Raw genomic sequence first — 13,213 nt, 5'->3', positions numbered from 1 at the left:
AAGAGGGAGTTCGGCCGCCGAAAGTGCATGAGTTTCGTCTCTGGATGAGACTTTCGGCCGCCGAAGGTGCCGCCGAACATGCATGAGTTTCGTCTCTGGAGGGAGGTTTCGGCCGCCGAACCAGCCGCCGAAAGTGCCCAGTCCAGCCTTCTTTTGCCCATTTTTCCATGCATGCCTATGATGTTTTAGAGGGGTTTTGGGGAGATAGTAGGAGTTATGTTTAAGTAAGTTTGGTCCTCATTTGAGTCCACCTGTGTAGGTACGGACCCGAGAGACCAAGGAGGCCCACAGAGTTAGAGTTACAGAGACTGCTCAGCAGTTGACAGGTTGACAGAGGTGAGTGGAACAAAACTTTATTTTAAAAGTTAAGAACTGTTTTAGCATGATTCATGCATCATTAATGCCATGTTTATGTAGGATGCTTTGCATTAGTATTCACCAAGTTGATGCATTGCATTATTCCTTGTATATGTGGATTGGACCGAGGCGATCTCAATAGCCCATAAGTCTGTCATTATTATATGTCCTGTGTGAGCTCCTTTGGGGTCGGGCATTTACCTTGGATGAGTCCTGTGAGAGCCCTTATAGGGTCGGGCACCATGAGTAGTTAGTGAAAGACCTGTGTGAGCTCCTTTGGGGGCCGGGCACTGACAGAGGGAGTTTTGGGATCATGTCCAATCCGAGATGTGAAATGTTTGTGCAGTGATGCATCATATGATAGCATGTTTTAAATGTGATTTTTATAGATTCCGCTCACTGGGCTTTAGCAGCTCATCCCTCTCCCTAACCCCATTTTTTCAGGGCCTCAGAGAAGAGAAAGAGAAAGAGATAGCAAGGGTAAAAGGCATATGTAATAGTATAGAATAGTGGACATGATAATGATGTACAGTACAAAATGATGTAATAGTAAGTTATATAGTGAGTTATAGAATTGTGCTTGGCCCTAGTGCTTGTTATCCCTTTGCATATGATCCTTTTATGTTATATATGATTGAGATAATGTTGTGATGATGATGAGCTAAGCTTGGTGCATGGTAGTCTTTCTATCTCTGTGATTTTTATAGATTCCGCTCACTGGGCTTTAGCAGCTCATCCCTCTCCCTAACCCCATTTTTTCAGGGCCTCAGAGAAGAGAAAGAGAAAGAGATAGCAAGGGTAAAAGGCATATGTAATAGTATAGAATAGTGGACATGATAATGATGTACAGTACAAAATGATGTAATAGTAAGTTATATAGTGAGTTATAGAATTGTGCTTGGCCCTAGTGCTTGTTATCCCTTTGCACATGATCCTTTTATGTTATATATGATTGAGATAATGTTGTGATGATGATGAGCTAAGCTTGGTGCATGGTAGTCTTTCTATCTCTGTAGTCACTGTATGGTACCATAGCAGGTATCACTCTTCGAGTGCATACAGACAGAGCATGCATAGTCCAGGCTTAGTGGAAGTTATACAGAAAGAAAAGATAGTCAAGCAAAGAAAGAAAAAAAAAAGAGTAAGTAACAGTTTTAAGCTTAAGTATGATCATGTATGGGATTTATCAGGGACACAGAGTTGACAGTAGGCTTACTACGGGTCCCGGCGGCCTTAAGCCGATCTGGATCCTAGTGCCGGTGATGGTCCGGTAAGCGGGCTGTTACAGGCGCGCAGCTTTCTCCTTTCAGTGTCGCGCCGACCTCACTTGTTGGAGCTCGACCAGACCAGCGACTTCCTCATCAGGTCGGCGCGTCTCTGGCAGCTCGAGCTCTTTCCACTCTTGCTCTTCTCTTTTTATTTATTTATTTATTTATTTTTTCTTTTTACAGGAAAGATTAAAATTTATACTCATAGATAAGTACTCTGATCTGAAATTTTGCTTCACCAGGTTTCAAAGAAAAAAATCAGTCGTAATAAAATCTAATAAATATTGAAATAAATTATTTGAAATACCATCAAAATATTCTTTAGCACAGTGAACTTTTCTTTTCAGCTGGGTTATCTGCTCAAACTTTCGTACGTTATGTGGATCTCAATGGGTGGATCTGAAAACTTTTGAGATAGTAAAATCTCTTTCGTTTCCCACAGACGGCGCCATTTGATAACTCTCAATCTCCCTAGGCTCCATATCCGATAGGTCTGGTTCTCCCTCGTCCCCTATTATATGGATCTGATTCCTTTTTGGGCTCTCTGATGGGTCTGTCAAATGGGTCTCTCCATGTTTTCTTTGAGGAAAGGACCTGCAAAACAAGGGAAAAGGGGGTCAGGGGTCCACCGGGGATGCCCCGGCAGAGACCCTCCGACGTTCAAGTCAGGTTTCCTGAATAAGAGTCGTGTCCTTAGACAAGAGTTGCAGAGAAAATAAAAATGGAGTCCAGGCAGGAGAAGAAAAAGAAGAAGATACCCCCTTGCAAGAGAAGACCCCCCAGTATATAGTACTTCCTGTCCTTGTCACTCAAGCCCGTACGTACGGGCGTGTCAGGCACCTGCTCCATGCGTAACGGCCATTTAATGCTCTCTAGAGCGCATGCGGGTAGGGCTGGTGAGTGATTTGGCCTACTTCCTTATGGGGCTTGTGCTCATATCTGATCCGGATCACCCTGGGTTGCCGGCCCAGGCTCGTGAAGTCGAGCCGCCTCTCGAGCGTATGATCTGATGGGCTTTGGATCTGTGGCCTTCTTTTGGACACAGCCTTATTCCTGAGCTAGGAAAGATCTGGAGGTTATCATATTTAAATTCAAAGTACGAATTTTTTCGGTAAAAAAAAAAAATTCCAAATTTCAAATCAAATATTTGAAATAATTGAAATCTAAGTTCTAAAACAAAATTACTTATTAGGTGAAAAACTCCATATATTTTCACGAATTCACGCATGATTTTAGCTCAATCTTTGATCTTGCATAATTAAGTCAAAATATTTTGAAATTGTAGCCTAAAAACTAAATTAAATGTAAAAAGATTAAAATAAACTATAGTAAGATTTATAATATAGTCCTTATATTTAAATAATTTAATTAGTTAGTTTTTATTATATAAATTGGTCTTCGATCTAAATTTTTATTTGAATAACCATTAATTTTAAATTTATATTTATTATATAAAAATAGTTTAATATTATCATTACATATATCATCTAATATTTTTTAATAAATTAGCAGTAGAGCATGTTCTAAAATATATTAATTTAACGGAGATGATTAGGTATCAAATTATATAGATTTAAGGAATTTATTAGTTCAAATTCTATTATTTATTGAGTGCATATAATTAATTTTTTTTATAATATTAGTATCTCATAATATATGTTTAAAAACTTGTTTTTATATAATTTTATATGTAATTGAAAATTTATTTTGAAAATTATTTTATTACTTTATGATTGAGATGTTAAATTTAACTTTTAGTATTTTTCAATAAATATATTATACTACATATTTATTATATATATAGGGATGGGTTGCCACTTCGGCTCACATATTCTATTCACGGGAGATTTCTCTGAATGAGTCAGCAGGCTCTAGCTAGTGTATCAAGTCCTTTGTAAATGAGGAAATTTGGTTGGCTCTGTATAATATGCAGCCATGGAAAGCATCTGGAAAGGATGGGTTCCATGTAGGATTCTATCAGTCTCAATGGTATGTGGTAGGCCTGGATATATATCAGAAGATTAGCCGTATTAAGTCCTGGATTCTAAGATGAACAGTACATTGCTTTGTCTTATTCCCAAAGTAAATCATCTGATAACCATTACTCAATTTCGTCCTAAAACCTTATGTAATGTTTGGTATAAGCTTATCAAAAAGACAATTGTGAATAGACTGCAAATCTTGTTTCTCATTCCAGAAAGAATTATCTCTGATAATATTGTTATTACATAGGAGGTCATTCACTCTATAAAGATTTAGAAAGGGATAAAAAAGTCTTGTGGCTATAAAGGTTGATATAGAAAAAGCTTATGATGGTATTAGTTGGAACTTGGGTTGCGTGATATGGACTTAAATCGAGCTTATTTTATGAAGATTGGCTGGGGGTTGATTACTAAACCACACTCTTTATGGGTTTATAAGGTAATTCGATTTAAGTACAATGTACCTAAGTCTATTTTTCCTACAGCCCACATGGCTCAAGCCTCCTTCACTTTTGGAAGAATATATACCACATATGGGAGGATATTCGTGCCAACAATATCTGGGCTTTGAGAAATGGAAAAACTATTTTATTTTGAAAAGATAAATAGATTCTTAGTCTTCCCACTCTCAGTGAAGTTGCTCCAGTGCCACCAAGAGGCTGATGTGACTGTAAGTGGAGACTAGAATTAGCATATTACCAAGCAAAGACCTAGTAAAGTTCATGAGTATTTGATTACTTTGCTGCCTCCAAGAGCTTATCAACAAGACGACTCTATCTTCTAGAATGCTTCTAGATTTGATTCATTTACCTTAAAGAGTGCTTATGCGGATATTCACTTAGGCTTACTTGTTAGTACCCAATCGAGTTGAGATAATATTTAGCATTACACTAGCCCTCAAAAGCATATGTATATTCCTTTGGCTTTTCATAGATGGTAAAATCCTTATTGGTGGGGAACGACATCATAGACATTTGAGCAACATTTCTACGTGAACTATTTACATGCAGGTTGAAGAAATCTGCTATCCATGTGCTTCGAGATTGTTATATTGCAAACTAGCTTTAGCGTAGCTTTGGCCTCCTATGGATAAGGGTAAATTTAAGGATGATAATATATTTATTTTTGTTTGGTCAAAGGTTAACATTCAATCTCAAGAATCTACTCTTTGTGGGTTGCCTTGGATGTTGGTCTTTGATGTAGCATATTAGATATTATAAAAGCGTCAAAATGATCACATTTTCAATAAGGGGAACATGAGAGTTAAGCAGCTCTTAAACTCCATGAACTCCTTTGTACTTAGTGTGTATGAAGTTGATTTGAACATGAGTTCTTCAGATGTTTTATGAGGCAAAGAGGCTATAGCTGTTATGTGGCAACTTCCGCCCACTAATTGGTGCAAGGTTAATACTTGGAGCCTTTAACTTGGCAATAGAGTATACTTACTGTGGCGGTTTACTTCGCCATCATAATGGTATTTGGTTGAGAGGGTTTGTGTAGAGAATAGTATACACGTGAATTAGCTATTTCTGTTTGTTTAGAAAGTTGTTAGTCGCTAGGTTAGGTGGCAACAGTGTATTGGTCCTTATGCTGTATATAAACATATTATCACCCTCAATAAAGTACAACTCATTTTTCTCTCATTTTCTGTTTTTTCTCTCTTCTTCTGTAAACTTTCAAACTAATATGAGAAGATACTCGATATTTTTAGTTGAATTGTGGGCTGTTTAATTTGATATAAAGCTTACTCAGGGTTGCTCACATGTCATTTTTTAGTGTGATAATAAGACTCTGGTTGAGGTACTACGGAGTTTCAAGGTCGAGGTTGGTTATAGGGCTCTTGTTTCTCTAATTTTTGGATCCTATATATCTTCAGAGAAGCAAATTATTCCGTTGATTGGCTTGCTAATTATGTGAAGAATTGCAGCTGGGGCTTTCATCTTGGCGGCTGAGTGATAGGGTTGACACTAGCTTCCTACGCTAGTTTTTCGTTTCTTTCTCATCTTTCGTAACAAATATATATATATATATAGTAAAGGATATTTTAATGCTTTTATTAAAATTAACCGTAATTTTGAAAGAAAATTATATAGAAGAACCAATTTGGCTACGTAAAGAATCATAAGATTTTAAAAATATGATGACTAAATTATAGATTTCATCAAAGTTTAAGGTGTATATTATAATATATTCTGAAGTTTTTAAATTGAATTAAATCATTGGCCTAAAATTATAACAAATTAAAAATACTGTGCTAGATTTAAAGAATTAACTAAAATGCACACAATATTTAGAGTTATTCTACCATAAAATTCATAAACCAAATGTAGCATGAAATTTTGTATAATTCAAAAATTACATAAATTTAGAATTCATCATATACCAATGAGGGTTTAACTCTTCAGGGCAATAATTATATACATATATCTTTTAAATTGAGGCACCAAAATTAAAATTTTCAGTTCAATTTGATTCCAAATACTTTTATTTTATTTTTTGCTTTAAAAGAATTAAAGCCAATCCCTATCTACAGCTGGGAGTATAACTTAGCTTTGGTTGTGCTATTTGTTTCAAGGTTTTTGTTTTAAATATACATGTAAAGGGATTGCGTTATTGCCACAACACAAACGGCAAAGCTTCCAAATGATTCATTATAACAGGTCCACCAAATTCATTATGTTGCATACATAATAGCCCTGCAAATAAAAGGCCTAGTCAGTTAAAAAGGGAAAGCCATTATTACTTAACCCTTTCCCTTCTGCCAAATAACCTCCCTAACTTGCCTTTGCACACTTGAAAGTGATGTCTACAGCCATTGAATATTAGGGAAAGTAATATATATATGTAATGTGGTTTCTATCAGTTTTTAATATTAAAAAAATGTGGTTGAATTTTGTTAATAAATAATGATAATTTTTAAATATTATTAAAAAAATAATATAATAAATAAACGATAATATTTTAATATAAATTGAATTATAAAATTTAAAATAAAAATAGTAAAACTTTAAGAGTATTTTTTATATTTTTTCTTTTAAAAATATTAAAAAATATTAATTATATTTTACTTGACGTTAAAAAATTATTACTACAAAATATGTGAAATCACAATATATTTTTTATTTTTTTTCTTAAATATATATGAAAAATTAATGAAGAGAAAACAAATATTACAAAAATATCTCCCTTAAAGATTAGAAAAAATTTAAGCAAATAAAAAAAGTGCATTTAAATATTCTAATATGTATTTCTCCCCACTTACTGTGGAATTAAAAATATAATTCTTCTTCTTTCTTTCCCTTCTTCCATAAGAAAAGGCAAGAAATCAATTTTCTTTTTCTTTTCTCTCATCTTATTCGGCTCAATCCAAACGTCGCCCGAGCTGATTAACGTAGCAATTCACGAGGGCTATTTTATGGAAAAGAAAAGAAGATTCTTGAGAAAAAAATAGTGAAAATTAATTACACATATTTCTTATGAAACATATTTACAGCACAATACAATTAGCAAAACAAGCCAACCCCTCTAAAACAACACTACTACCACTACTATTTATTTACATCACAATAAGGAGAAGAGTTGTGGATAGTAGTTTCAGGTTTAAACATCAATCACAAACCTGAACTATAGGAGCCATTGGTTCACCTGACATGTAATGCATCTGGGTCCTCCGTCTCGTCTTCATTGTTGACTTCAGAAAAGAAGGGATCCTTGAGAAGATCAGAGGCTGAAGGTCTTGCCCTTGGCTCAGCTATGCACTTCTCAATAAAAGCCTTCACTTCTGGATTTGTTACCTTGCTCAAGGATCGGGGCTTTACTCCTGTTGTCACCTTCTTGTATATCTTGGCAATACTGTCACATTCACTGTATGGCATCTCTATTGTAACCATCTCTAGCAAGCACAGTCCAAAAGAGTATATGTCCACCAACTCAGTGTAATCCTCTTCATACAACTCTGGTGCCATAAACTCTGGTGTACCTATGATTGAATGTGCTGCATGGCTCTTCCCCACTATTGTTGCAAAGCCAAGGTCACCAATTTTCACCTATATGGAGAATTTGCAGTGCTTCAACACTATAAGTCATAGAAAGTCGCAATGGAATTATCAAAATTAACTGTAAAATTATGGTACTAATTCTACTGAAAATAATTTATACACAATTTCCTTTTTTGCAGTTGCTCCTTTTATTTTTTTCTCATTTGTACACTCAGAAATTCTCTGTATGATTTTAATTGCCAATCTAGAGATTGCAACATTTGGTTTAAAGTTCAACAACCTGGATCCTAGAGTTTGAATTGAAGGACAACTCTACAGCCGGTGTGAAGCAGGGAGTAGAAATTTCATAGCAATGACAATCTCGTTAAGTAAATTGCAAGTGAACCTACAATCACATCTGATGTGATCATCTTACTAGAAGTTGGCTAGAGGGACATGCAAAATGAATATCATAATGTGATATTCTTTTCTTTCAAGGAAAAGCGGCAGTTTCAATACTCCTAAAATCAGCCTACATCCACAAACAGTGTGGTTAGTGGTCACATTACTTAAACCAGCGCTTTTTCAAATCAAAAGAAACAAACACCACATCCTTGCCACGCCTAACTATTATGTCTTTTTCTTGCTAGAAAAAGAGATATCAATCTGGATGGATCAATTTAACTAATATAAGTAAACTATCTCAACACAGTTTCAATTACCTCAATGAAATTCAAAAACATAAATTTATATGGAAGGAACAGAAAAGAAATTTAGGTATGAAAAAATCATTCATAGTCAGTAAAATAAATGTCACTTTCTAATTACCTGGCCTATGTTTCCATTGACAAAGATGTTACTGCAATTCAGATCTCTGTGAATAATGCATGGATCGTGTGTATGGAGATACTCTAACCCCTCAAGCACCTGCTTTGACCACTTCTTCAAGGCTTTCAAGGAGACATGACGATGCTTCTTCCTGTAGTTTCTTAAATTTCCAGATGTGCACACCTCAGTAATAAAATTCAGTGTAGTATTCTCCTCATCCAACCAAGCACTGTAGCACACAATGATATACTTGTTCTTTAATGATCTCAACAACTTAACCTCTGAGTGGAGCCTGTTGATGAGTACTGGATCTTCAATAAAGTTCCTCAACCGCACTTGATTCCATGCCACCTCTATACCTTCCTCTTGATCAAATCCCCGATAAACCTTCTTCACAGCACCAGCACCAAGCAGATCATCATATCGCCCAAACCTTCCAGTAGGATCAACTTCTACAAATGGTTCACCATCTCTATCCGATGTATTGGGCCTTGCAGCTGGCATCTTCAAATATCCAGATGAAGAGAAACTCTGTATGACAAGGATTGATATAATCACAGAATCTTTAGTTAAAAAAAAAAAAAAAGAGCAATCAAAATCCCGAGACAGAGTACTGACTACCAGTGCAAAAATTTTCAAATGGTTCAAATGTATTGGAAATATATATATCATAAATAAATTTCTCCTGCTATGGTCAAATATTTCATCTTATTCTGAAAAAACAAATGCAGAAACCAACAGAAAAAAAAAATTCAATTGGAAAGATTTTCACTAACATGATAACAACATAAATCAGGGGCATTGGGAAAATGATCCACAGTCGTGGCCCAAATTGGATATTTGCAATCCACGGGGTAGAAAGTGTTAATTATTTAACTTTCCACCTGATTCAAAAACTAAGTTCATTGACGGAAAGGGAAGCAACTCAAGCAAGCTAATTATGATTATGACAATAATAATCAACCGAAATCCAATATGCAATAAACAGGGTGAGACATTCAAAACTTCAAATTGATTTATATTTCCAACTCAAAACGGCACATTTCATTCTCGAATATGAAAAAGCTTAAAGTGAGCAAAACAATTGAAGCTCACTTGTAAGGTTCAGAAATCAACAAGCCTAATCTGTTCATTCTAGTTGCAAAACTAAAATATACAGTTTCAATTCAAACATAACACACAAAAAAAAAATACAGAGGAAATCTCAATTCAGGCCCTAAAAATACTTCAGCAGAAGCAAAGTTAAATAACTAGAAATTATTAAAAGAGAAGTTATAAAGAATAAGAAATAAATAAACGTCCGAAAGCAAAAAGGAAAAAAAAGGTTTCTTATTCTTTTATAAGAAGTAAAACTAATTTCTCATATTGTTGCCTTTATCTAACAGTTTCTTTCCTGTAGGAATGGAAATTCATTCATTATAAACGTTCTTTTTGCAGAAAATCAAAACTTACAAGACGTACTTCTCAAGAAACAAAAGGCAGAAGTTAAAATGAGGAAGAAGAAACAACAATCAGAATCGGTAAGATGGCTAAACAGATTTGTAAAATCAAATCCCTAATTGAAAAGCCTAACTCATCTCAAAATCGTAACAGGAGTTTCAATTATGATGATTATCTTTCTAACAGGAGAAATATAAAAACGTAAAACGCAAGGAAACACAATTATGATGATAAAATCAGAGAAATCGGATCCCTTAGTGATAATTAGGGTTACCAAGTTGAAATCTTCACGCAAGTCTGCATAAAAAGTTCATGCAGATCCTCACATCACACAACACAACACAACACAGCTCGTAGAGGCATTAGTTACCTTGAGAATTCAGGTGATCAAGTTGAGAATTTCAGAAGCACTGATTAGAGGAGGGAGAGAGAGAGAGAGAGAGAGAGAGGGAGAGGGAGGAAGGAGGGAACTGTGAAGTTGCGAGAACGAGGGAAACAAAGGATCACGGAAACGTACGAGACAGATTGTATAAGAGTTTGTGGAGAAAACGGCGCGTATTTATACCCACTTTGGTTCGCTGCGGTAAATTAGGCGGGGATTCAGTTTTTGAAAACGACGTCGATCCGCCTTGTGTTTGCTTCCTTTTTTTTCTGAGTCAGATTGCAATTGGGAGATTGATGACGCTTTCTTCGCGTTAAATTCTGTATGATAAGTAGGGCAGTTTAAAATTATTAAATAAATTTTTTTTTATCGAATTTATAATATATATAACACAAAGAAAGGAAGAAGAATATTGGAATTATTAATAATACCCTTGATAGTTTAATTTTATTATAATAAAAAATATAATTCTATAAAAGAATAAATTTGAAAATTATAAATAATTTTTTAAAAAATTATTATTTTCTTTTCTTAAAAAAATTAATCAAAGTTCATAATAAAAAAATATTACAAACGAAAAAAACAAATGTTAAAGATGATATTTGCTCTTTACGATGGAGTTTTTGCTTTTTAATGACTGCATTTTTATGAACTGTTTGCAATTTGTTCAAATTCTTCCGTTTACACATTTAGACATTTCTGAATTGGGTTTAATTTTAAATAATTATAAATTTTTGTTAGACTCTATATATTTTTGTTAGATAAATTCGTCATCGTACTACTTTAATTGCTTATATTTTGGCTAAAAAATCTATTAAGCATAATTATTTTTCTATTTGAAATAATATTTCTCTTTATTTAATGAAATTTTATTAATCTAAATAGTAATTTTGCTTTTAAAAAGAAAGAAGCATTGATAAATTTTTATCAGAAATTTAACTAAAAATAGAGACATTTATAGTTGTTTATTATGGATATTAATAAATAAAATAATATTATTTTGTTTGATATTTATAAAATTAATAAATTAACAACAAATTTACATTTTAATTAATTTAATTAATAATAATAACCTATTAATTGATTTCTAATACTATATATAATTCATATAAGTATCTATAGTTATAATTAATATATAATATGTAATATCTATAAAAGTGGAAAACAAGAGGAGAAACAATAAAATTACAAAAAAAATAGTAAAATATTTAAAAAAGTGGATAACATTATAAAAATATATTGAAATTCATATATTTTTAATTATATCTTTTAATCTTTATTTTGATTTTTTTATGGTCTACAATTTATATCTCAGAGTAATAAAAGGCCTATTTAAAATATAATTATATTTTTATATTATTAAAATAAGACTTAATTTAATTAATTGATTTTAAATATTTACTGTTTATATTATTTATAAAACGTGTATAAATTTAAAATGCACAATCTTTTCTTTTATTTAAGTTTTTATTTTAATATAACTCAATTAAAATAAAAAAAGTTCGTTAGCCTTATAAAACTGAAAATCTAAAATAATAATTTTAATATGTTGTGTAACAATTAAATATATTTTAAAAAATAAACTCCTTTTAAATTGATTTGTATTAAAATTGATTTAAAAAAGAAAAAATTATGAAAAGTTCTTTTCACCTTATAAAACAGAAAAATTAAAATAATAATTTTAACGTGTGATGTAACATTACATACTTAGAAAAATAAAAAAGCTTTTTTTTTTCTTTTAAATTGCTTTTTATAGGTATGTAATATTTAATTATTTATTAAAAATTTAGGGAAATAATTTTTTGAAAAATCTAACAATAATCAATAATTTTTTTTGTCAAAACATAATTAATAATTCAAAAGTTAGTAGTCATGTAAGTATGCATGTTTTAAGTCTCACAAAAAATGGCTTTGCTTAGGAACCGTAATTTGAAAGATTAAGTGGATAAGAATAGCTTGAAATGAGGAATTTCGTGCACTAAAGAGTTATTTACACTAAAGTTGTAATCTTTTTTTTATAGTACACAGTGAACCGACAGAGTAAATGAAAAGCATCATATTTGGTGAAATTGGCCTCAAACTTCCCAGACAGCTAGCTATACTATCACATTAACTCACCTGCACTGCCAATTCATCAAAGCTAAACTGCTCCCCTCAGTTGGGAATTTTGTTGCCAAAGCAACCCCCGTTTTATAAAATTGGTTTTTACGGTTTCTGAATCGACTATTATTTTATTGGTATTTTGATATTAAATTATTTAATTATTTCTATTATTTTGCTAGAAATTTGAGTCAACTAACCATGAATTACCAAATTAAAAACTAAAATTAAAACTGAAAAACTAGCTCTAAACTGAACTAAAATTACGTAGAACTGAATAGGAAAGTTCAATCACAGTTCCGGTTCAAAAACAAACCGGAACCGCGTCCACTATTAAAACCTAGTCAACGTAAATAAAGTTCTGCTAATGATTTGCATAATCTGGATTCTGGAGAGCATCCAGACATGATTTCCGTGTTTCAGTTGTGATACGCCTAGCTGTATTGTGAAAAAGCTGAGCAATAAGAAGCATGGAACCATGTCACATAAGTCTCTTCCAGTATAAAGAGTTCACAGCTATGCATTGGAGTCCTGATTGAACCTGTCAATCGTGTACAGAGAGTTCACAGGCCACACAAGTCACTTTCGTTAAAAAGATTTCACCTGTTACTCGTGCCAGCATCAAAACGTTGGATCTCAGTAACACTTTAAAAAGTTGTCCAGCTAAAGAGATGCTGTATGCAGCTTCTATGAATTGCCTGCATTAGGACTCCATCATGGAGTTCCCTTTCTCATCAGGACAAATTAAATGTGATGTTTGCTTAAATCACAACCACAAGGACCTAAAATATGGGGATCAATAAATGAATAATGACTCCTCCTTTCTCCCTATGACAAGGTACATGCCTACAGCTCACATTAGAAAAAGCACATGAAACC

The 13,213-nt window shown here is 33.0% G+C and overlaps 1 protein-coding gene across 2 annotated transcripts; it reads right to left on the bottom strand.

The window, feature by feature from the left end:
* Positions 1–7,043: 7,043 nt before the first annotated feature.
* Positions 7,044–10,379, bottom strand: LOC110629329 (probable serine/threonine-protein kinase WNK11). Of its 2 annotated transcripts, none has more exons than XM_021776241.2 (3): positions 10,223–10,379; positions 8,413–8,943; positions 7,044–7,653 (listed from the first exon to the last, which is right to left on the bottom strand). In XM_021776241.2, the coding sequence occupies exons 2-3, from the start codon at positions 8,914–8,916 to the stop codon at positions 7,249–7,251; spliced, it is 909 nt and encodes a 302-aa protein (XP_021631933.1). In that variant the 5' UTR covers positions 8,917–8,943; positions 10,223–10,379; the 3' UTR covers positions 7,044–7,248. The 2 variants fall into 2 exon arrangements, with proteins under 2 accessions (XP_021631933.1, XP_043805208.1); XM_043949273.1 differs by lacking the exon at positions 10,223–10,379 and adding an exon at positions 10,127–10,144.
* Positions 10,380–13,213: the final 2,834 nt, after the last annotated feature.

The sequence above is a fragment of the Manihot esculenta genome, chromosome 13 (assembly GCF_001659605.2).
Source record: "Manihot esculenta cultivar AM560-2 chromosome 13, M.esculenta_v8, whole genome shotgun sequence".
NCBI lineage: Eukaryota > Viridiplantae > Streptophyta > Magnoliopsida > Malpighiales > Euphorbiaceae > Manihot > Manihot esculenta.
This window is presented reverse-complemented; position numbering and strand designations above follow the sequence as displayed.

What these genes read in the sequence shown, in the direction of transcription:
- LOC110629329 (XM_021776241.2), bottom strand. Translation starts at nt 8,916, where the DNA reads ATGCCAGCTGCAAGGCCCAATACATCGGATAGAGATGGTGAACCATTT. An exon ending in TCAATGGAAACATAGGCCAG is followed by an intron (nt 7,654 to 8,412) that starts GTAATTAGAAAG and finishes TTCTCCATATAG; the next exon opens with GTGAAAATTGGTGACCTTGG.